We start from the raw sequence: 26,200 nt of genomic DNA on the forward strand, positions 1-26,200 counted from the left end.
TTACAGCAGCATCCCATATTAAATTACTTATTGGTATTATTGTCCCCTTTACAACCTTTTAGGGGCTTAATTACCATTAGTTGATATGTTCATAAAGATCACTTTCATGGTTTAGCTAAAACCATGGCCAGTAAACTATTTCCTGATTTCTATTTGCTATAGTAGTGTTGAAATATTATATTTTGTTTTGAAGACAAGCCCATGTTGTTTATGAGGTGGGCTATTAGGTTGGTAGTTGAGGGGAAACAAAACAATCTCTAAACTATTTCTGCTAACTAAGATGAACTATCTGGTTTTGTAAATTTATAAATTTTTATTTCAACTTCTCAAGGTGAAGCAACATAAATATTTCAGCAACTTTATTCTTTCAGACTTGACTTGGGATCTCGTGCTTTGCTTAAGCATGAAACAGATAAACTACCTTTTGACTTAATCTTTTACACAAATAATCATGCTGCTCCCAAAGGAAACAAAAGTTTAAATTGTTTGGATAAAACTGAAAACACAAACTTTTTTTCTTGTTTTCTTTTGTTGTTGGTGTTTTTTTTTTATTGTTTGGGGATGTGGGTTTTTTTAAGTAATTAGAAGAATACTGTGGGACAACTCTTTATTGTGCTTTTATCAGTTTTTTAAGTGTTAGTCAGGAGTGTTCCTAAAATAATACTAAGCACATCTAAATGTGTGGTAGAGAAGAGATAAGCTGTGGTTTATCCCAAATACAGGGTTTGGAGGTACTCATTTCTTGAGGTTATCATGGTCTCCCTAATTTTTAAAACATTTATTTACTTTGCATTTTTGCATTTATTTCATATAATTCTATTAAGTGTGCATCTCAAGAATTTAATGTTTCTTTGTGCTTATAATAGATATTTAGTCACTGTCTCTTCCTTCCCCTTAACAAAGACTTAAAAATAAACCTATAAAACAATGGCAATATGAAAGAACTCACTGGCAGTAATCAAGCTGGTACTTAACCAGAGGAATTCTGCTTTGGTGTGCACATGCCTTAGAAGTAGCTGTTGGAAAACTTAAAAATTAAAAGATGCATATGCAGTCCTTTCAGGAGAGATCTTCCCTGTGAGTAATAAAAGCACCTTCCTTTGACAGACAAGAGACTATGGAAACTTTGATCTTGCATTAGGGCATAATACCAGCTTCCTTAAAATATAATTTCAAAGCTGAATTTCCTCAAATTCTGCCTTTCCCCCTGATTTATCCTTTTCCCCTTCCTCTCCTCCAGTCTTTCTCTAATATTCACTCCTGGCCCAAACTTGTATACAGAATTATTATAGCCTCATCTTATAAAACTGAAATTTTTAAAATGAAAATAATGATTTATAATAAAAAGCCTGACAGACTAATTACAGTATTGCATTAATTATTATCTTATTTCAGCTCTGTTCCTCTCACAGCTAATTCAGATCTGGATTTTGGTGTTTTTTAATCCCCATTGACACTGTAATTTTGAGAGAGAGAATATACTGGGGAACAATATATATAAAATCAAGAAATAAACTGACAGATAAACAGTTGGTTTCTAAAACATTGCCTTGGACATGTTAGTAATAGGATGCAAGTAGTTCTGTTTAAATGTGATGCTTTGTGGATATACAACTCTTTAAATCTTCCATTTCTGGATATCTTTATAGCATGTACTAAATAGCAATCATTAATTCAGAAATTTGTGCATCGTGCATCTAAGTTGGTACATTATTGATGCATTTTATATTCTGAGTTTTATTTTTCCTCCCAAAATGTGTGCAATTCTTATAACGATTAAGGTATAGATTGATGTCAGCGTTACAGTATAGTTTCAAGACTGCAATTTGAATCTACCTTAGAAAAATACAATTCTTTAGACATGGTGAAGCTGAAGTTGAATGGAAATCCTATTAGTGGTGAATTACATGTAAATATTAATAAGGAAAGAGTTCATAGCAAGTCGTGAGTTTGGGAAACTGAGCGTGATAATTTGCTGAAATGATGTCTGCCTGGAAGATATGCAGACACAATAATTTTTGGTTTTTATTTGAGCTTTTAAATGGTGCAGAAGATGCCCAGATTTAGTTTTTAAGCAACAAAGTGTTTGGAAGTTCTGGCAAATATCGTTGTAATGGATGTATGGTAATGAAGGAAGTTAAGATGAAAGATGAATTGGACTGAATGACTGTTCAGCCATTTAGGCTGGGCTAGTTGCATGGTTTGGTTGTTAGCTGTCTCAAATTACGTTGCCTTTAGTTCCTGCACTCGGTTGGCTCCCTTCATGTCTGAACTAAGTTCGGGGAATTAGTTTCTGACAGTTTGCTTTGTTTTCCTTTTTCAGGATGCTTCGTCTGCAGACATTCGTAAAGCATATCGCAAGCTTTCACTAATTTTACACCCAGACAAGAATAAAGATGAAAATGCAGAAACACAGTTTAGGCAAGTAAGTGCAATGTGTGGCAATAAAAGCTTTAGGGAAAATAGAATCAGAATTTTTTATGATGATGTAGTTTTAGAACAAGGGTACACCTTTGAAATGACTAAGTTGAACATTGAATTACGTTTTTTCTGATGTAGTTAGATTAAAAACAGGTGCACTTTTTCAGAATTAACTTGTCAAATAACTCAGATTTAGTATTTACCTGTATATTACAAATAATTTGAACATAATATTTATACTCTTAGGAGGAAAATATGTTTTGCACTTTATGTAAGATTGTTTATAAGTAGTATTTTCAAAAGCAGTAGGGAAAATTTCTGATCAGTTCTCAAGTCATACATAGACATAATTTAATGGAAAGAATTCACTTCAATTTTTGAATTTTTTCCTTTTGAATCTTTACAGAGTGAAACCGTGAGACTGTTATAATTAGCTCTACCTTTAAAAAAACACTCCTGATGACTAAATACAGGCTACTTAATTTCAGTAAGATCTTTAGGATGAAACAACTGATACCTTCTATTTTTAAGGTGTAACTCAGTTTGACAGATGTGAGGAGGGGAAAAAGAGTCTTTTATAATAGGAGTGGCTTGTTTGTGTATCTGATGACATTTTGTATGTGAATATGTTACTGTTTCTTTTGCATACTGAGTTTGCTTCTTAGTGTTGTAGGGAAAAGTAAAAACTAGCAAAGATCATTAGTTGGCAAATGTAAAATATGATGCTTCTATTCAAACTCTATAAACTCAATCCTAAAGTAAACTCTTTTGTGTGTTGTTTTTTTTTTTCCTGTTTTTGTTTTAGTTAGTGGCCATTTATGAGGTTTTAAAGGATGAAGAAAGAAGACAGAGGTGAGTTAATTTTCACAGGTTCTTAAAGCATTTATGCCAGTGATATATTGAAGTCCTATTTGACTTAATTGTAACTCTTACGATGTTTTTTACATAACTTCAGTTTGTAATTCCTGTGTAGCTGTTTAATTAAAGATCGTCTGTGGCTTAAAGGGGAAGCTAGTATGTATTTTTGTATGATATACTGGTTATTCTCCTTTAAACTAGTATTTGAAAAAACTTTAAAAGCTGGTTCTTATTTGGAGCAATTTTTTTAACACTTAATCATATCCATTTTTGTTGAGTTCTGTCAATTATCATTGCTTATTTTATTAAAGCTGTGGTTGCAAATATAGGCCACTGACTCAACTGTCAGTCGTATTTCACTATATCAATAAAAGGTTTGTTGCGTATTTAAGTGTTATTGCCAGTGCATGTCGTCTTCAACGTTGTTTTCTGTTGCTTAGTTCATTGCTTTTTCTTTCAGATATATTATCTATAATACTGTAAACTTTGATATACATAGCATAATTTTTTTATATAAATGATAGTTGTCCTTGCTGCTTCAGGGAGCAGGTCCAGCAGTATCTGAAGGAGATAGGATTAAGAACTGAAAACCTGGGGTTGGTCTGCTTTCTGGAAGACTATTTTGAACTTTTTCTTTCTTTTAAGCAGATGACTGTTTACACTAATGATTATCAGGAAAATTAGGACACTGTAAGAGTTTTTCTTTTGGATTGGAGTTTTAGTAAATCATCTTTTGGCTTACAAGTCTTTAAATAGGGCTTCATGAGATATTTCTTGAAGGATTTTTGGCTTTGTAGACATCTTGGCAGGAGTCCAGGTTTTATAGTACAGATTATCTACTTTTTGATAACCCTCTCTTGAAGTGTCATGAAAATGTACTTCATAAAAGTACTTTTGGAAATTTGCATTTTTTTTATTTCATGTCTTACAAGAGAATTTCATTGTGAAGTTCTACTCAAGGAAAGTTTAAAAAAATTGTTAGTTAAGTGGCTTCGGACCACTTGAGAAGTGATTTATCCCCAAAATGACTAACTTCTAACTAACCAACTTCTTTTTGAGAATATTGTTAATTAGTGGAGCACAGTGATTACAAATGAGAAGTTAAAGCAGCAGTAGATTGTTCTAGCTTAGATTGATTTCATTGTCAATAACTTATTTTGTACATAGACAATGTTGTATTTTTCTTGCACGGTGTGGATGTATGGTTGGTGTTGCTTTATAGTTGATTAAATATAAGTGTAGTGGATTAAATTGTGTTTACCTTTAGAAAATGTTCTGGAAACACTATGCAGAGTTTAGAAATAACCTGTAGAGTAGCAAAGCTATGTGGTTTCATTGCTTTGAGAAAACCTTTACTGATCAGATTTATTACACGGTCTAATGGTAAACTCTCAGTTGAGCTTGTAAATGGAGGGTGGTCTGTCCTGTACCCCGTAAAGCGTAGTTGTAGCATGTCTTTAAAACAAGTCTTAAGTAAGTGTGCTAGGAGCTGCTCTCCCCTGCAATGTTGTTTCTGTTGTAAGGTAACTCATGGGTTTCTTGCAACCGTATGGCAAAGGAAAGGAGAGAGTTGTTGCTTTTTGGGATCTTCCTACTTTAGATGTTGATAATTGGCTATGCATTCTGTGAGGTGATGAACCTAGTGGAAGAGGCTCAAAAGTTTATTGTCGTGCCCATGCACCAGGGAGAAACTATGCTGCACCCTTTGTCTCTCAGGGCTCATCAACTCAGTTTTATCCTGATTCCAGAGATACTTATTTGGGTCTGCTGTAACAAAGCCAGACTTCCTTTTTTTTTTTTTTTTCCTTTTTCTTTTTAAATTTTTAATTTTCTCCCTCCCCCATGACAGCGTGGTAGTTCTTATTTCTAAAGTAACTCAGAGACCTAATGGGATGAGATGGAAATTAGTTCCTTTTCTTACAAAGTAGTTAGGAATTCTGGCAGTTTAGCTGGGAATCCCTTCACAACTGGACACCTAAATGGTTTGGGGTGCAGGATTACACCACCTGGAGAAGAGTGAGCTGCAGGCTTCTGCTTCTGTACCATGAAGTCAGCCATACATGCCTCTTGCTGTTCGTCTCGAGTGGTGTAATCCACCATCAGTCCTGGTGCACGTACAGGGAGTAGAAAAAGTAAAGGCTGGAATAAGATCCTGCACTGTATGAGATTGAGTGATTAACTCATTTTGAAACAATAAAACTGCATCTAATTACACCCTTTCTCCATGTCTTGGTGAATGCCAGAGGTGTTAATTGTTTGTGTGCGTGTACACAAACAGCGTTCTAAAACGGCAGATCTGTTGGCCAGCTGCATGTAAATATTTTTCTAAAACCTTTGTATTTTTATATTTATCAGTAAATTTTTACTTAATCTGATGGCAGAAGCCTTTCTTAAAATATTATAGTTCCTCTACTGGCAATTATAATACAGAGCTTTATAATTAAAATGTGGTTTGCTTGTTGAAGAAAGTTATATAGTTGCTTGCGAAGTGTACAGATCTTATATTAGTACTACAGAATATGGTAATATTACTGTGTTAGTATTTTTCTCTTACACACTGATGCATAATCAAAACTTTCTAATATTCTAACATTAAACATACGTGCAGCATTTGTTTAATGTAGCAGTGTTTAACGTTAAATTAAACATACATGCATCAGAATATAATATTTTATGTTTTGTATACACACTGCAGAGTATGTGAAATTCTACAGAAAAGTTTATCTTTAGAGTATGTAGAGATAGGTGCATTTCCTGAAATCCACTTTACTTTAGGGCATTTATTGGTAAATCAACTTGATGATGATAAATTTTATTAGCCTTTGATTATTTTTAATTTATGAAAAAGTAGATAGCTTCATGCACTTCTATTAATTGTAATTAGGCAAAAAAAAATCTTAAATTTTAGTTTCATTGTTTGTTACCATTTTAAGGAGCTTTTTTTTACCTACCAGGTCTATCCTATAACAATGTGGACTTGATTACAGGAAGCATTTGCAAAGGAATCAAGATACGCTTGTTTAGAGTAAGAAAGGTGTTTATCTTAGCTCTCATTATAATTAAATGTCTGTATTCATAGGTATAAATTGTTCTGGCTGATGTTGCACTGGATGTCTTTGACAGCTTGAGTGAAAAAAGCCTCCAAAATAAAAAAAGCCAGTGCAGTCTTCCCGTATTTCAAAATAGATCTCATTAATTCAAGGTTATAGTATATAAACTACATCAGATCTCTGAAATTATTTGAAATATGAAATGCGATGGGTCTCTTCAAGGGAAAAGTAAATGATAATTATATTAAAATAGATGATACTGTAATTAGCTACTACAGTTAATGGATTTTTTTCTTGCAATGTAATTGATTCTACAGAGAGCTCTAAACACTATTTCATGAAACTTTACAGAAGAATGAAATTTTAATAATGTTGCAATTGGTTACTTGTTAGTACAAGACGAAGTCTTGCCTATAATCCTGAGTTTTTAAAATAAAGATTCAAATTAAGTTATAAATGGGGAGTTTTTTTGTCTTTTTTTTCCTGAACTGGTGCTTTGGGGTTTTGTAGCTTGCTAACTGCTACCTTTCAGAGACAACAGCAGGCATACTCATATGTCAAAGATTTGCTGCATTCTATGTATGTATGTCTGAGGGAAAAATACTGCAGATGTATTTTCCCTTTTCAGCTTGATTTTTTTTTTCTTATATAGAAGAACAATTAATATAGGTTGCCAAAAGAAGAATGCTTTGTCATTAAATTTTGACTGTAGTTCTTGATGCACATGGATTAACTATCTTTCATAGTTAATATAGGTTTCTATAAATAAATTCTTTAATGAGAAACTGGCTTTCAATTAAACTACATTCTAAATTTGGAAATCAAGATTTAAAAATTATGGGAAGCTTCTGAGTTTCAGTAGGATAGTTTTCCAGTTGAAACCCTAAAAATCATTGATATCTTTATTTTTCAAATACAGAGCTTAATTACTATTGAAAGCAGTGATTTATCTTTTAACAGTATATATTCTAAAAAGTGGGTTATAATAGAAGCCATCTTCCCTTAAAATGGCCAGTCGTGTGAGCCATAATGCTCATTGATAGTAAAATCAATAGAGCATTGATTCTGAGACTTAATCCTTGGAGACTGTTGTTCAGAACAGCGGACATAGCCTAGTAAATACGGAGTGCTATTTAATGCAAGAGACTCTGCTGTCTTAATTTATTTTTTCTTAACAGATAATTTATAATAGAACATGGTTGCCAAACGTTAGTTTGCAATCTTCTTTTACGTATTACTATATTGTAACCATTAGCATATATGTACCTTACTTAATCAGTAGCCACATTTTCAGTACATCAGTTAACAAGCCTTAGTGTATAAGAAAGGCAAACGCTTACTAAATTTATAGTAGTATTAAAAAATTATTTCTTGTTTCTACATATATTTCTCTGAATCTTTCAAAGGAAGAGCATCTTTTGTGATATCTTGTTATCAACCTAATTTGTTTTAAAAATGGTTTTGTTTCTAAAATATTTTTTTTGTATTCTAACAGTAAAATGTTCAGCAAATGCATTATTATTTTTTTAAATACTAAAACTTCTACTTAATTCTTAAACAAAAAGTTAAGTAGAAGTTTTAATTTTGAAATAACATCCTAAGCAATTTTTCTGAAGAGAGTTTGTGTTAAGGCATCAGTAGTTAATTTGTTCTGACTTACTGGGAAAGGAAAAAAGTTATGACTCCAAATTTATAATAATGGATATAAATCTTAGTATTCTCATAATTGTCCTGGAAGACAGAATTTTGTAATACGAATTTTACTTCTGCTAGCATTCAGAACACTGCAGAATCCTGAGGTGTTAAATCTTTTGCACAGAAATAACAGTGCCAACTTGAACAAATGTTTTATCAGAAGTCAGATTTTCTAGCTGCACTGAATTAAAGTATATTTTTTAATTGAAAACCATTGCCTCTTTTTCTGCTTAAAAAAATGAATTTTGCTTGTGGAATTATTTTTTTTTTTAGTACATCTCCAAGGTATCAATTTAATAACTATCAAAGTAGCTACTGCAGTTGTTGCATTTAAATTGATTTACATGTCAAGACTGGCAGTTTAGCAGCTGCGCTATTATTCCTGGATCGGTCAATTTACTTGAGAAAAACCTACTACTGAGTTCTACTGACCTGCATGACAATATAGGCCCTATTTCTATTCCTGTAATTAGGCCTGCGACTAACTCAGAATATTTTTAATTAAAATATTTTGGTCAATGTGTTGCACCAAATTAGGCCTTTCAGTGCAGATTTAATTCTGGAAACGGTGTGATTAGAATATGTAATGAGTTGTGTTCAATTTAAGATTAACAGGTTGTGCATCTTGAACATACAGGTTTTTGAGTTAACTGTAGAGATTTTTTGTTTGAAACTTTACTCTGAAAAGTTAACAAATAGAAAAATCTGGTTTGTGTCTGTAGTTTGTTTATTTTTAAATTGATAACATACTGTAAATGGAAGACCCCAGACATACTAAGATATTTCAAGTCATTTGTGTGAAGAAAAACTGACAAATTGTCATAAAATGGTTTCTGTACAGTCAGTAGCGTTAGTAAAATTAAATGGTTTTAAAATAGATTGATTTTGGAGACAGCTTTTCAAATAGAAAATCAAAATCGTCTATCTGTGGTGAACTTTGTTTTCTAACATCAAAATCAAACCTTTAACTGAAATTCGTATCTGACACAGGGTGGATGTTAAGTCTGGCAGCATTTTTACCTAATGGATATCGTGCTACTGAAGGACAAAGCAAAAGCAAAGATACCTCTCCCCTCCCCCCAACACTTGTGCTTTTAGTTTGTAAAAGGAAAATAAAAAAAGGTTTCCAGGGTTTGAGATATTTGTTCTTTGCCACATATTTAAGTGGTTTGTGGTTTGTTATTTAATTCTGTCATGGAGACCTGCCCACTGACTACTGGGCAGGTAGAAGACATCTACATTCCTAGAAGTCTGTTATTTCAGAAGGGAATGAACTGGGGGTGGTGGTGGTAGTGGTGGTGTTGCAGGAACAATCAAATTACTTTTTTTGTTTGTTTGTTTTATTGTTGTTTGTTTGCAAAAGACTAGATACATTTCCCCAGCCTTTGGTTCTGGATTCTGTTTGTTTACAGATGCAAGCCTAGCAGCTGACAAAACAAGGCATTTCTCTATTAAAAAAAATATATAAATTACTAAATGATCCTTTGTGTGTGTATTATTCAGGCGGTCTGTGAATTATCATTTGTTTTGTTTTATAATTGGATGGTTTGGCTTATTTCATTTTTAGCTCTCCATGAAAGCCTGTTATATTTGCTACTGTAGGTATGATGATATTCTGATCAATGGACTACCAGATTGGCGACAGCCTGTATTCTACTACAGGCGAGTGAGAAAAATGAGCAATGCTGAGCTGGCATTACTCTTGTTCATTATACTCACAGTGGGTCATTATGCTGTGGTTTGGTCAATCTACCTGGAAAAACAGCTGGTAAGTATTGGTAATAAATCAAACTTGCTTCAATTATTAGTGTTGAATTTCCTCCAGAAGTTTGCATATTATAGGGATCTCTACCACTTCCCCTGTTTTGAATTTGTATTGTTCATATTTTAAAAGGATTATATTTAAAATGGTGATAATTGTAGAATGAGGCATTCAACATATCAGAAATAATAAACTAAAAACTACTTAATTTTTCTGGAATTGGTAATAAATAGCAAGAGATGGTTCTTTGTTTTTTAACTGGAAGGAAGAAGAGGAATAAAAACTCGTTTCATCTATTGATGCAGAATCATATGCTACTGTAGTCATGTCTATGATTTTTCCTAAATGTTTTTTAAAAATAATCAGGTTTTCTTCATTTAAAAGTCATACTTCCTTTACCTTTGTTCTTAGCTAAACGCTTTTTTTTTGGTTTTGGCTTTTTGTTAACAGGATAGGCATCGGTAAGCAGAATAAAACACATTATTTTTTATTATTTTATTTTTTGTCATAAAAATCTATTGCACTTAGTAGACTAGAAAAAAGCCTAAGCATAACTTGAAAAATATTCATACATTAGCATCTATTTACTTTTTTTTATTTTCCACTGCATTATTGAAGTTGATGAATGAGAAAGGAGGCAAGTTGAATGCTTTCTCTTCTTAGAAAACTTTGATTGCTATGGAGATACACATGAGTGACAGAACTGGACTTCATGTGTGTTTAAAGACTGGATACCATGGCAACAGTTATTGTTAAGATAGATCATTTTACTTAATCATGTAGGACCCCTAGATCCATTTGCATAAATGCTACTCTACTGTTTACCCTTCACAGAAGAGTCCCAGTAACATTTATGGTTTACATGTTAATGATAACCTGTAACCGTAGTTCTTTCTACATCAAGGATGAACTGCTTAGCAGAAAAAAGAGGGAGAAGAAGAAAAAAACAGGCGGCAGGAGTACAGATGAAGCCAAACTTGCTGCTCTAGACAAAAATGAAAGGTGGGAATGAACTCTCTTGTTTTCCACGTTTTTAAAACATTTTATCAGCTAATGGTTTAGTTCTATCGTTTTTTCCTTGCATCTTTGAAATATTTTATAAGGAAAATAACTGTATTTGTAGTAACAGCCATTGCTGATTATAAAGTGTGCTGGTGTAGATTTATTTTCAGGTTTTGATTTGTAAATAAATATGTGGTGTTTATTCAGCAGATCAACAATAATGGAAAGATTAAGGCTGAATTAATGGTATCTGGCTTATAGAAAGGTATTATTTCTACAAGTTGATTTTTAGAAGATTTTACAGCTTTTTCCATCTTTGAAGATTTTTGCCCTTGATTACAATTAACAAATTACAATTTATTTAACCTTCAGTTTATTACCATACCAAGCAAGGAGTTTTTATGGATTTTTAATGCTTGTCTGATTTAATGCTTTTTATCTGATTAACTTAAAAACAAGCCTGTTGGTAAAGGCTTCTAACACCATTGTTTAAGAAACACGTAGTGAAATAGTGACTTTCAGGACACTCCAAAAGATACCACCATTTCTTCTATTGATTCATAGAAAGAAATAAAGGGTTTAAATAGTTCACACAGCAGGGGCATGAACTGGATCAATGCGGGATGGAGATCAGAGACCATTCTGCCTGTCGTCTTTCCTGATGACATCAGTGAGTAATGCTCCAGTGAACTGCAAATGACATTAATTTTTATGTATTGTTTTGTTTATGCTACAGTCTTCATATCTGGTTGTCAGCACTTGTGAACACTTGGTTGAGACTTGAGTTTTTTCAGTTTTCAGGTTTGGTTTTTTTTTTCCAACTGAAGTGATTATGTGGCTTACAAATTTATTGAGGAAAAGCCCTTTTTAAGAGATTAAAATACAGCAGTGATTAGAAGTTAGCTGTTATGTGTTTTGAATTAAATAATCAAAATGTATCTTTAAGATTATGTAGTTACACATTTTTGTAGGAGTTGACAAGTGCTAATCATCTTAAAGGATAATGGGAAAGTTCTGACTTTGTGTGGCAGTAATAAACAACTTACAGTTTTATTTGACTGCAGGGTGCTGGACAAACCACAATGGCATGACTTACTTCCATGCAAGCTGGGAATATGGTTCTGTCTCACTGTGAAAGCTTTACCTCAGCTATTCCAGGTAATAGTAAAGATTTTAAGGTATATTACTTTATTTTCTTGATGCTGCTATTATGCATAATCAGATGTGTAGCACTTGTTCTTATGAATTTTCTGTCTCAAGCACATACCATATATATATATATATTAAAAAATTACTCTTTGGAGGCAAATTTAATATAAATTCATCAAAATATGAATATTTTAAATCGATATTAATCTTAATGTGCTAGGGAATTCAACAGCAGTTCCTGCTAGGCAAAACTACAAGAATAAATACATCTAATTAGGAATAGCAACGTCTTTTAAGCAATCTGTTAACAAAAGTATTTTTATCTCAAGTAGGCAAATGCTATGTTTTCATAGCAAATATTAATATATAATTTAAATTTGGGGTAACAGTGAAATTACTTTTTCTGATTGAGTGAGCTTTTTTGAGTTACTGGATAATAATATAAAATGATACCTGAAATTACTAAGGTAAAGTAGCAAAGGTATGGTTGTCATTTATAAACGTAAATGTGGCAGACTTGCCGACACTTGTGTTTTTTTAATCTAATACTATAAACTGTAAAACTTAACTGCTCTGACAGTACTGGATGAATATCAGCTAACAATAACTTTTTAATATCACATGCCCTTTCTTTTCATTTCCCTTGAATATACCCATTTGTTTTTAATACCTTTGTCACTGGTAATGAATGTGGATCAGGGAATGCAGAGTGGATTTTACTGTGGTTTATGGAAATACTGAGTATTAATTCTGAAGTATAAATAGTATAAATGGCATCAGTGTTCAATTTCTGTCTGTCTTCAGGCTGGAAAAAGCATATAATTCATAATTCCTAATCTGTTAGCAAAAGGCTAACAGTTAAGTTATAATTGTTATTATAGAAAAAGTTATAAATGAAACTAAGTCTGGTCTTTCAGCATCCATTTTTATAGTCTTTAACCTTTCCTACAAAGAAATGCAAAAGTTAACATCTTTTCCTCTTAACTTTCGTCAGAGCTGTGTGCCTGTTTTATTAAAGAAACTTCTTTTTGCAAGTTTTAAAAGCAAAAATAATGATGCTTAATTAAGTCAACTGTTGTGTCCAAATTAAATTGATGTTCGTCCCTCATTGAGGTGAGTCAGATAGAAAAGAATTAAGTTCAGCAATTGCTGTTTCTGCATTTTTAAAACTCTCTTCATAATTATAATGCTTTCTCTTCTGCCTTAATTGGAAAATATTTAAAATATTATAGAATATAGTAAGGTTCATGAAAAATTCTAAATTAGGACTTCTTATAATCTTTCTAAGATGTTGTTTTCTCATTTTTACGATTTTAAGATAGTCTGTTAAGAAGCCAGTCTAACAGGTTTCAGATTTTCTCTTCAAAAAGCAGCTCCTATGTCTGCCAGAATAGGCAGAAAAGATGGATACGACAAAAGTGATGTTTTGCGCTCTGTAGACATCTAGACAATACCTCTTGCTGTGGATTTTTAAATTCATTAAATTAATGGTAGTGGGGGAAAAAAGCTATACAATAATGTATGGAAAATTGGAGACTAGCAAGCAGGGATTTGGTCGCTGGGGAAGTAGGATGTAGAGGAATTGGGAGCTGAAAGGCTTTAGAGCAAGGAGGAGGCAAAGGGATGGGGTTCTGGAGTAAATTGGCTCATGTGTAAGTTACACTACTGCTTAACTCCAGGGTTTGTTTTGTTGTTGTTTAAGATGACCTGCTGATTATGCAAGTTAAAATGAAATAAAATATAAGTAATCTTCACTATTAATAATATTCAGGACTTAAGGTACCTGAAATTAATTACTGTAGCTTATTAGTTAACAATACTTAAAGAAGTATTATCTCTTCTGAAGAGCGTAAGAGTACCAGTGACCTAATATTGGAGATCTTTTCTGAACTGAGAGTAAAAAGATACCTTGTATGTTGTAAGTAGCTGGAACAGAGTCACCTCTGGGCTCTTTTTGAGTTGTATTTAAGGTTTTAGCAAATTCGGCCTTAGCTGCAATTGCCAACATACAGCGAAAAAGTAGCTATACTTACATGATTATACCCTGGTACAGAGATGCTGTTTTGAATATAAGTGCTTTTCTCTTCAATAACACACTAACATAGGCTAGAGATTTCAGAGTATTTCAGGCTTTTAGTAAAATCACTAGGGCAACTTGCCTGGAAGACAAGACCGCAACAGATACTGAGTAGTGTTATGTGTGCTAGTTACACCTGCAGATTATTTAGCAAGGTGTTACAGTGGTTGACATAAGGATGTCTGCTATGGATTTTAGTTGTTTATTGAGTTAATCTAAATTATTTCAGTCGTTTAAGAACCAACAAGTTATTTTGAAAGTTGTCTGTTGTTCATCTGTAACTAATGCAATTGTAGATTAACTTCTAAAAATGCATCCAGATTTAAATGAACCCCATTTGGGACAGAAAAGGGTAAAAATTAGCAATGCTTTAAATTAAATGTTGTTTCTGCCACTGAGTCTTTCAAAGCTCCGTGAGTGAAATAGCTGAATTGCTTCCGCAAGGAAACAAAACCACCCGGCTGTATACACAAGTTCTTCCTCAAACAAAACTTTATAAAAAACAATAACAAACCCACAAAACCAAACCAACAAAACAAAAACCACAAGGAGATGTCAGTTTAAACTTTTTGCCACTTCTTGCATTGATTCATTTAACCTAACATCTATCTCTTCCCCCATTAGTTAATGTGAATATTCTACTTACAACAGCTCTGATTCAGGTTGCTGAGCTTCTGCCCATGCCTGGCTCTCATTTATCCAATTGAGTGTCTTTCTCCTACTTCCCCTCCTCCTTCAAAATGTCAGATTTCAGAAGGAGGCACTTAAAATAATTAAGGTGGGCCTTTACTAAAGAAAAATGCTTTGTTTGTATGCCCTCATGATGGCCTATGCCATTTTATCGTAGTCTGCATTTTATGTCAAGAAACTGGAAGAAAAATGGGTGAGAGGAGGAAGAGAGAAACTAAAAAATGATTGGTTTTTTAAGCTGTTGACAATCGTATTTTGAGAGAGACTACGTAGGCTTTTATATCCACAAATTTAGTTTAACTAAATTTGGTGTGAAAACAGCATCTTTAAGCTTGTTTGAACAAGTGAAGGGAAAAGAATACATAAAATGTATCATCAATCAAATATCTGTGGTGTGAAAGAAACATTAAGTGGAGTGTAAATTACATTGACTATTACCAAGTTTAATTCTTATAATGTAGGCTCAAGAAAAAGAAAAAGAACACAAATTGTTTCTCAGGTAATTTATAGTTTACTCTTTCATGAGAATACCCAGGAAGAAGGCTGTATCTTTAAAAAAAAAAAAAAAAAAAAAAGAAACAAAACTCAATTAAAATGCCTTAATGGAACTGAAAATTATTCTTACAAAGAAGCAAACCAGCTAAATATAGTGGGAAGAATTTCAGTTCAAATGGTCAATGTAACACAGAAAAGACAGTTGTGTTAAGCATACTTTTCTTTTGTGGGAGAACAGTTATATGTAAATTGCAGGTTATTCCCAAAACAGCTGACTAGAGTTTTTTCTTTGGATGCGCAGACATACAACTTAAGAAAAGTCATCTTTCTTTAAATGTCATTAATTATTCTTCACAAAATATTTCCTTTAGAAAACCGAAGATAGGAGTGTTTGTGAGTGTTCCTGTCAAGTACTTTTCCTCCACCTTGATGTGGTGAAGCTTGGCAATGAATGTCTTTATTTTTAGACCAACTTCATTAATGCCAGTCAGCACTAGGAAATGTTTTATTAGCCTGCTGTTGTCCTGAGTGTAATGGAGCAGAAAGCATTTTTGGTTGTTTCAGACAGAAATGGATTTTTGTTAAGAAAATAAAGCTTTCTATTATCTTTTCTCTACAACAGTGTAGGTGTAGCGCATACACCCTAGCAGCCAACTGGTGGAAAGACTGGTGGCTCACCAGTAATGAGAAGGCAGTTCAAGCTCCATACGTAGTTGCACTGGGTATAACCTAGAGAGATTATCAACAAAGCTTTCCATTACAATTGAAACTTTTGTTTATAAAGACCTTTGTGTAGCACGAAATGAATTAAAACAAAAAGGCCAGTAATTTATTTTTATGTAGACTACCAGATGGTAATTACTGTAGCTGATTTAGTAGCCTGGAATGGATTCAAACTAGTGACCCAGAGGTGTTTAATTTCTTGGCATTTTTTCCTCAGGTTTTCTTTTAATCCATGATTACATTTCAACACCTGTTTAGAGATGGTTCAGCTTTGGCCTTAAAAGGATTGGCAATGTGTCATTAAACTCAAGAGGCTTTGCCAGCAGGGCATGTCCTTTGGCAAAGTTAGCTTTTAAACAAGATTTGATTAGGTCAGCAAACATTTGTGTGCGTTGTTTTTGTCTTCGTGTATGACTTTATATAAAATCATCCTGTGTGATTAAAATAAAATTTATTGCATTTAATAACATATGCCTTAAAAAAAAAAGGCGGGTTTTTTTGAAGGGATTTATTCAAGTCAGTAAGGTTAAATACCTCCTTAATTCTCAGTTTTACAGGGTTTTGATGTGTTCCGACCTACTGTACAGCACCAGTGTTGATACAAGTTGTGGCGAGTGAGCAATTGCAGGATGTGTGGCACGAGTGATTGTCCATTTGGTCTGTTTCTTGCTATTTTGCAGCTGTTGGGAGAACCAAAGTAGGGATGGAGCTCTTGACCCTGAGGTCAATTAGAAGCTTAGAAGCAGGTCAGAGGAGAGTGGATGGTATTCTGGGTATATGCAAGTGAGCAAAAATAATTTGCGTCTAACAGGGTACTGTCTGAGGCTCTGGAGACAAAATGTGTTTTCCTGCATAGTGAAAACTTTAAGTAAACGTAAGACACTAAAGAAATTTCCCTTTAATTGCCTGTTGCTCTGTGGCAGCCAATTTTGTTCTGCTCCTTCAAATAACTTACTATATGTCTGCATATCCCAGCACACAAGTTAAAGGAGTGTAGCACCAAGAGTAGGTCAGGTGTACGAGGTGATAGTGGCTCACAATTAATGGTACTATTCTGTTGTGGTATGAGGCTTCACAGGGTGCCAGGGAGGCTTTGCAGCGTTGGCCTCAGTTCTCCCTTCTGCCTGCCTTTGTTTCACCAGTGTGGATGTGGAAATACCCAGCAGCTGCTGCGTTAGCACAGTGGGCTGCTGGTCACCCAGTGCATCCAGGGGCTGGGGACCACGCTTCAACTGCCCACAGGCTCTACACAGCTGAGGAGCCCGGCCATGCCTGCTATTATTCCAAGGTCAAAGCACCATTTGCTGATTATAAAGGAGGAAGTAATGCAATTCCTATTTATTTACTAGTTTGACTTTGAGTAAATATGTAAAAATGCCATAGAGAAATATAAATCATAATGTTTAACTTTTTAAAAAAAATATTATTTCCTACAGTAACACGTTGATATTACTAGGTTGTAAACCCATCAAGAGTGTTTTGCTGTGGTATAATGGCTGGCGTTTTTATTGCACAGAAATAGCAAATTGAATGTTGGATGTTGCAGTAATTTTGACTCCTTTTTCTCTCTCTGTTTTTTGTACAAATTGTACAAGAACACTGCACTCAAAAAGACAAAAAATAGTTCAAGAAATTAATACAAATATTTCTCTTTAAGTCTATAGATAGACTTAATAAGAATTAATGCAAAGAAAAGTATTTCAATATACTGATTTTAAGTATGCTTGTGAGAAAGTTTCCAGTTAACTGTGAATTCTGAGGGGATGCATTTTGTTTGTTGTATCATTCCCTCACCCAGAGAAGTAAGTTGTGAAGCTGATTCTATCAAAAATCTGTAATGAAGGTTCACACATGGCCAATACAGTAAGTTGTTTCCAGTGTTTGCCTTAATTCTCGTAATCTCTGATCTTTCTGTGGTAGACCAGAAAGCCGGGAAGATTAACTGGAGGGTAAAATAAAAAAAAACCACAAAGCAAACAACCCAACAAAACCTCATCACCCTTCCTAAACATCAAGGAGAGGCTGGAGTGGCTGAGTCTTACTCAGAACTGAAGTTTTTAGTTCCAGAATTAGTAGTCTGAATAAATACTGTATCTGTTGATTTAAAAACAACAAGCAAAGCAAAACAAAATAAAAAAACCCACACACCCCCCCCCAAAATCCCAACCAAAACCCCCCCACCAAAAAACCCAACAACCAAAACCCCCACCAAAAAACCCAACAACCAAAACCCCCACAGAAAAAAGAAACCAACCAAAACCCCCAAACAAACAAAGAAAAAAGCCCTTAAAAGTCCGGTATGAAGAATTTCTCTATTTTTGCGTAACTCAAATGCAGCTTTGTCTTGGCAATCTCAAATGTATTGACGTGAGACAATATTGATGTAAAAAGGAACTAAAATACAGGAATTTTTCAATATTCTTGGTTCTTAATTGTGGTTAAAATATTGAAAATATGTTAATGAAGCGTTTCACTGTCAATTTTATTTTTCTTCCGCAACGCTTTTTGAAATTTTTGGTGTAAAGACAGGAACTTCCTATACATGGCAGTTGAAATATTATTTAGAAATACTAATAGCAGAATTTTGTGTTTCTAATACTCTCTTTTTTTCATTCTGTTCATTTTTGGGAAGTGTATGTTTGAGATCATAGTATGATATAGCAGCATATATTAGCCCTCTTCATTATTCTTTTTGTTTAACTACATGCATATTACTGCTTTGATGGTGAAGAAAAGCAATGTATTTGCCTTGATGTTCTTTTTTGAAAACTTCTCAAACTCCTGCAAATGAGAACAAAATATTTCTGATTGGGTTAGCTGGAGCTTTTAGTTAGAACAGTTCCAAGCTTTGTATTTGTGTTTCTCTTTCCTCTATCCCTTTCAACCCACAGAAGGACAAAAATGTTGTATTTCTTATGTTTATTACCAGTTAAAGGTAAAGTATACATCAGGTATAAAATGCTGATGTTGTGCATGTTTTGAGCTGTTTGGGAAAAGATCCTTTAAAAGAAAAATCGCTATGGAATCTTGGTGAAGGAACATTAGATTGGAAGAGGTTGTATCTATATTGCCAGTGTTTTTAGGGCCCTAAAATGTTTATATTGAGGCAAAATGACTGCTTAACTGTATCACTTTGGAAAAGTAAAAAATCTGAACGCAAATGTATTTTGAAATACTCTTACTACCAAAACTGAATATGCTTGAAAACGAATATTCCCATTTCGATGGATACTATTAGTAACTAATGAGGACTAAATTGAAATGTGCTTATTTATGTTAAGGCAGAAGTTTTCTTCAAAGAACTTCCTATTTTAAATCATTTTCCAGTGTTTCTTTCGTTTTGACTTATAAGGTCTAATACCCATATAGTGTGTGTCTGTGGCTAACCTCTTTACTCAGGTATGTCTTTTAATTTCACTTTACAACCTGTAGAGCCATTTCTTCAGCTTTTGTGGGAAGGATTTGATTTTCAAATCTTCAAAATCTATTTTTATTAAATTTTTTGTTGTTTTTTTCTTTGCTTTACTTTATATGTATACATTTTTATGTGCGCTTCAAAATGTGCAGTCTCCCCTTTTTTTGTGGTTATGGCATCAGCCATAATAAACTGTGATTAATAAGATAAAAAGCTAATGTTGCCTTTGCTACCTGGATGTTACTCCATTTGCAGTGATAATCCATTTTATATCCATAAAGCAACAATAGTACTAAATTTCATTTACGTGCTTCTGACTAGTTTTCTTTGTTGTTCAGCTATTGTGTCTCATTTTCATCTGAGCCACATTTCCAATTGTTCCGTGATTGACATGCTGGAGAGATTGACAGTTACCCCCTAGTGCCTGCTGTCTGGAGATCCCACAAGCAATAATGGATTTTACACCAGAATTTAGCATCAAATATTGGCTTTCAGTGTCAAATGGGTTAAATTTAAATGCCGGTTAATTGTAGCCATTTTGAAATCATAGCCTTAAACAAAAGCATTTTTTGGGTATCAGTAGGTGTGATTCCTGTGGATGCCATGCAACACAAACATCTCAAACTCATAGAAGTTAGTCATTACATTTATGGCTGGTTTTGTTTTTTAATGATGCAAATAGTCCAAATCTGGAGAGTACAAGGAAATTTTCCATCTGTGGTAGGGAATTCATATTTCAGGTACAATGCTGGTTCTAATTTTGTCATTCAATGTTATAAAATAGAAACTGCATATGTTTCCTCAAAGCTTTCATATTGTCTGTTAATGGTAGTCCTTCTGTACCTACATGTGTTTTTTATCCCCAATTCTACTAGAACCATCAAAAAAACCCTCTTACCCCATCCCCAAAACCAAAACTGTAGCTATGTGATATGCTCTTATCTGCTATGTTCCAGCAACAAAAAATTATGTATTTAAAATTTCTTCTGCATGCCATGTGCTATGTAAACCTGGCAGAGAGATCTAACTTCCCATTTCCCGTACCCAAATGTAAAGACAAATAGAGAGTAAGAAGAGAGATTTTGGAAGGAGATGAAACCTTACTGATCTCTTGTGGGATTTGTCAGATTTTTCTTCAGGCACGCTGACTTGTGTTAGTGAGATGTCTCCAAAGAAACATTACAAATTTCTGCTCAGAGCTGGATCATGATTGTGTCCTGTGTTGTCCCACCTCTGTCAAGTATCTTTGAAGGGGTAGAGGCCAGTATAAGGCAAAGAACAACTCTTGTGTCATAGTATCTTTGCAGGAAGCAATGGTTTTGGATGACTTCTACCATTAGAGGCAGCAATAATGATTGCTTAACTCAGTTTTTATTTTCAAAATTTATTAAGATGTCTTATTTCATTTTTAGTGAGACGAGGTTTTGTTCACGTTTATGCAATTATAGTTGAAATTATAAAAATATTTACTGATGTTTTACAATACATTCTACATTAAAATTTAAATCACCCTTTATATGTGTAAAAAGCAGGACTGTTAATGTAATAACAAGAATAAAAATATTTTTGGCTATAAACAACTAAAAACAGGTTTATCTAATACTATAATTAATTTTGATTTAATGCAATAGATGTTCTGCTTGCTTGGAAATGATAAATAATAATTTTTCTGTTTCAGCATTTCTATTATAGAATCATTGTTTTCGCATGAGTATAGAAATCTCTTAAACTGATAAGTGAGAGTAAGAAAACTCTCCATACCTCTTACTTCAGCAATCTGGTTGTTCGTATTGGAAAGCCTTCAACACAAATCTATAATTACTAATTAATCAAATTTTGGACATATGTAACTTATTGTGAGATTTGTGACAAGACCTTCTAGATTTATGTGTAAATTTGCCAAATAGATTTCAAATTAGAATCTAATTTAATCCTTGGATAAAAAACTTAATATATTTTTTCAACACTAATAGCGATGTAGAAGTTGGTTTAAGAGAAAAAGTGGAGTGGTGAACAAATTGAGTTTTGGAACATGCAGTTAGTGTTACCGTAATGAGTTCACACTAAGACGACTGCTGCCTAGCAATTGCTTTTGTTTGTCCCTGCACACTCTAATTAAAAACTTTTCTTTCTTCCTTGAACTTCCGGATTGCTGATGTGAGCAGAGTGGGTACCCGGCCTCTTACAAAGCTGTGGGTAGTGATCAGAAATGTTTTTCTAACCATTTTGCTTTTCAGGTTGTTGATGAGCATCATAGTCTATAATATCAATGCTATTACATTTGAACCTGTATTATGCAGAAATTCTACATTCTAAACAAATACTTTCTATACTGAAAATTACTGTAACTCAAGGAGACGAATGTACCTTAAATTTTTTTGTGAGGTTAATTGAGAACTTAAAACAGAGCCATTGCAATAACTTGTTTGTATAAGGATGCTAATGCCATTGCAACATTTTCTTAAAGGATGCCAGACAATTATATGTAGAATATAAAGAAACAAAAATGAAGGCGAAAGAAGATGCCCTGGCTAAGGCTGAACTTGAAACACTTCAGAGTGAGTTTTTACCACTGTCTTAATAAACAAAGATTTAATATGATATACCCACTACACAGGATGTATATGAACCAACATTTTTATAATCTTCTAAAATATGTGCTTTATATATTTCTGTACTGCAGTTATATTTAAATAAGCTTTTAATTTTGTGACTAATTTTGCGGCAGGCTGCTTGTTTGTTCCTGTAGAAGCATAAAGCTCAGGTGATAGTTATGTAGTAGCAACAAAAGGATACTTTGCTAGAAACGTTGCTTTACAGGAGAGGGAAATCTCACATGTATACATCTCAAAGTATACATTTTTCAGAAGTGACCTCTTGCATTTAAAGCATTTTTGTGTTCTCTTTTTCCTGTAAATATTTTTTAAATAACATGTTTAATAATTCTTTTGTGCATATTGAATTGATTTTTGTGATAGAAATTGAACATAATTTGAATTTCCAAAAGCATGGATGCAGACTTTGGAGATGGATTAATGCTATTGTTGAAATAAATGCCTTAAAGTCTTTACACTCTTATAAAAGACCAGAGAAGGCAATTAGCATTTCCCTTAATAAAGTATTCAGAATAATTATAGGTGACTTTTCCTTTTCTTCTTTCCGTTATTTGCTTTTGCCAGTGATTAAACCTACCCTCTTCTGAAGACAATTTTTAGAGTTGTTTTTTTGTCTGTTTGTACGTGCATGCTTGCTTGCTTTATTTACTCTACTTAAGTGTATGCTTTTAAGTTCCTTTATTCTGACAAGTGCATTGAGTGCCCTATAATAATTTACTAGCTTTGAGTATGCATAAGCCTTTAGGCACTTAAAATACAGCTGCATTATTTATATTTACAAAATAGCTTAATTTTGTAAAATCAGCAAAGAGGTCCAGTTTCAGCGATAATTCCTAACTTATCTGTAGCTGAATCTATTTTGAGAAAATGGATAACATTCAGCACCTCAGCGAGCATCGTGGACCCAGGCCAAATCTAGCAAAATAGTGCATTTAATGCTTGTTAGGAGGCCTGCCATTATGTTTGAGATACCTACCACAAAATGGGCCCTTGAAAAGGGTCTTGACTTGGGTTATTAAAAACTTGTTAAATTGTCAGATAGTAACGTATCGCCATTGTTCAAAATAGCTGGCATACATTCTTCATTGAAATCTGTGAACTACTGTTTTAAAAAGACTAGTTTTTTAAAAAGGAAGTGGAAGTGAAAGTGTAAAGTCATTAAAATTGTAGCATGCATGTTCCTGTGTTTCACTGAAAGACCACGTGTGAACTTTTCAGCGTTTCTCCTCTGCCAGGTGTCATGTGAGAGTCACTTTCTTTTGTTACCTCCAATGTCAGTGCCCACACGTGAGAGGTGTGGGTTTGGCGCTCTTCCCCCTCCAGGTCGCCCCTGACAGAAGCACCACCTTGTCCCCTGTCATGCTGCTGGGTGCGACATGGCGTGTGACCCCCATGTCTGCCAGGTGACCCAATGTCACTTGCGTGAGCAGGGTCCAGTCCTCACCTGTCTCACTGTCTGGCTTCTTGCCCTCCCTTGGTAGGCTTGCTGGCAGGGAGCGAGAAGAAGGATTGAGAGTCACCACCTGGAATACGCAGAGTTTAAAATTTGGGCATGGAATTCATTTGGTCAGCCATAGCAGTGCTATCGCTGGGCAGCAGGAAGAGCTTTCTAAAAAAGAAATAAGACTCCCAAGAGAGGAACAAGAGGGTGCATCTATGTTACTGTGGGCAAAAAAAACTTTTTCCTGAAGCTTTCATGCAAAGCGTATGTTAAATTTGCTTATTTCCTTAAATTGTTCTGCGTTGTCACTTCACAATTAAAAAATGTGCATTTTATTTGCCCCCATTCTTCTTAATTTTAGAGACCATCCGTGGATTGTGATTTCATAATAACAGTTCTATGTAACTAATTGAGTAAATGTATCTCATGCAGATTAGCAGTAGTTGTTTTACAGTGCTTGTTTTTTCATGAACTAATTGCTAGTTTACCCCCATGTCTATCTGCCTTCCTGCTGAAATTGTGCGGTATTCTGTAGGCGGCTTGAACTAAAACCAGAGAAGGGTACTGGAGGAGGAAAATATAATTTGCCAAGTAGGAAAGAGAGGACAGTACTGAGATGTCATTAAAGTGCTATATTTGGTAAGGAGTGTGAAAAAGTAATTTCTTGGTAAGTCAATATTATGCACAATTTTGATTTATTTTTCTGGCACTTTTGCAGTGTTTCTTATCACTTCTCAATCCATTCAAAACTGTCAGTACTACCTTAGTAAAATATAGCAACTTTACAACTTTATGTTACAAAAATACAGCAGCTTACAATACAGACGTTATGTTTCTTGGAAATGTGGTTTTGTATGGAATTACAGATCATGGAATAATGGAATGGTTTGGCTTGGAAGTGATATTAAAGATCATCTAGTTCCAATCCCCTGCCATGGGCGGGGACACTTTCCACTTCCAGATAACTGGGTGTTTTATGTACAAAAATAAAAATGGTTTGCCTTATATTTTCTGATGCCCTTTTCACATTTAGATAACGGAACACAAGATTTATTTTAAAATGAAAGTGCTTTAATTAATAAACTTCCTCTTAACTTCTCCCTCTCTTGTAGTGTCACATATGCGTATGATCCCTGCATTGGGGAATGATTCTGTAACAATAGATAGCCCTGTTCTACATAATCATGGGGTGTAAAATTCAGTATGTATTAACTGAACTGAGTAATCATTAAACTGAGAAGACTTAGGCATACATTGTCAGGACAGATGACTCTGCCACTTTTTAAACTTAAATTGCAAGGTTTAAGTAGTTATCAAGACAAATTCTAGCAGCTCTACTTGTCCTTTTCTTGCATGGAGTACTTCTTTCAACCACATCCATTTTTGGAGAAGACACATCTGTTTTTATTTCTTTATACTTAGCCTTGGTAATTCTCTTACTTTCCATTCTTCTTTTGTTTGTTTTCCCTGACCTTCAATATGGAGACTTGAATTTAGTTTTAAAATATGCCTTTTTAAAGAAACAGCACCTGCTAGATGTTCACCTGCAGGTGAACTCTTTGCTGGCATCCTAGTTACCAAACATATGTGCATTGTAAATCCAGAATTCTTGCCCTGATGCACAAGGCATCTGAAACAGTCCATGGCAAGAAACTGTTTTGTTTCTAATGTAAACCATGTTGAATATTACTTAGGGTTTTGGTTTTTTTCCTCACTCCCATCATTCAAGCTTTAACTGAAATACAAAGTTACTAGCCCTACGGCTGCGTTACTAGCCCTCTTTCTGTATTGGGGCTTTATGATGATATCTATAGTGGTATTTATATCTCTTTATAGGGCTTTATAGTAAGACATATCTTACCTGAGTGTCTGCTGTAAAAAATCCAGACCAGTAGTGAAACCGTTAATACATCTGGTTGAGTTTGGTTAGGCTTGGTTGTTCTCCGTTTCCACTCAGCTTGGAATATAGTATGTTGCTTGGGTAGCTTTTTATATTGTTTCCTGAAAGTTAGGCACAGAAGACATCACTAGATCATTTAGTATAATGTGTTTATTTCAGGCCCTTACAGGCAAAAATCAGTGAAAAATACTGATTCTCATGACTTGTCTTGACCGTGACCAGTGATGCACTTCAGCTTTTAGCACCTTATTATGCAAGATACAAGATTGATCAGAAAATGTTGAGATACCTTCTGTTCTTTATGGTTTGTTCAGACAATAAATTTTACTGTTATATAGTTATATCTTAACTTCAGTATGGATTTCTCTAGCTTTAGCTTTCAGTTGTTCATTGTGAGCACTTTTCTGTGTTTAAAAAGAAGTTTTATTTGTCTGCAGGTTTTCTCTATGTAAAGCATTTCTTTAGCCCTTAATTTCAATAGATTTTCTGTATTCTATCTATTTTTCCAATGTAGTTGTAAGTATTGGACCCTGAGTTTGTGTCTAGTTTTCTAACATTTGTCATCTTCTCATTACAAAATCCTTAGTTCCCATTGGTCTGATAGCTCATTTCAGGTTGCTTGTCCACCATAACTCCAAGCTCTTACATCAAAGGTTCCTTGCACACAGTCCCTCATAAGTGCGGATACGGCATAAGGTCCTTAATAGTGTAATTTTCAAAAATACTATTGATAGGATTGGTTCCAGACTACCAGCTAGTCTATGTTCCTACTTCTTCTTCTACTTTCCTTTTCACTGAAGACCATTTTGACCAAATTTATGTGATCTAGCAGTATGCTGAAGGTGACTTTACGTTTACTTCCAAATAATTGACAAATATCTTGGATAATTGTGTTTAGTATTAATCC

The 26,200-nt window shown here is 34.0% G+C and overlaps 1 protein-coding gene across 1 annotated transcript in view; it reads left to right on the plus strand.

The window, feature by feature from the left end:
- The window catches only part of DNAJC1 (DnaJ heat shock protein family (Hsp40) member C1), a 109,909-nt gene that overhangs the window by 38,818 nt on the left and 44,891 nt on the right, over positions 1 to 26,200 (plus strand). The window contains exons 2-7 of the mRNA XM_074574497.1: positions 2,324 to 2,425; positions 3,227 to 3,273; positions 9,627 to 9,792; positions 10,691 to 10,788; positions 11,853 to 11,946; positions 21,805 to 21,895. Coding sequence (XP_074430598.1) covers positions 2,324 to 2,425; positions 3,227 to 3,273; positions 9,627 to 9,792; positions 10,691 to 10,788; positions 11,853 to 11,946; positions 21,805 to 21,895 — 598 coding nt within the window. The remainder of the gene's footprint in view (positions 1 to 2,323; positions 2,426 to 3,226; positions 3,274 to 9,626; positions 9,793 to 10,690; positions 10,789 to 11,852; positions 11,947 to 21,804; positions 21,896 to 26,200) is intronic.

The sequence above is a fragment of the Larus michahellis genome, chromosome 2 (assembly GCF_964199755.1).
Source record: "Larus michahellis chromosome 2, bLarMic1.1, whole genome shotgun sequence".
NCBI lineage: Eukaryota > Metazoa > Chordata > Aves > Charadriiformes > Laridae > Larus > Larus michahellis.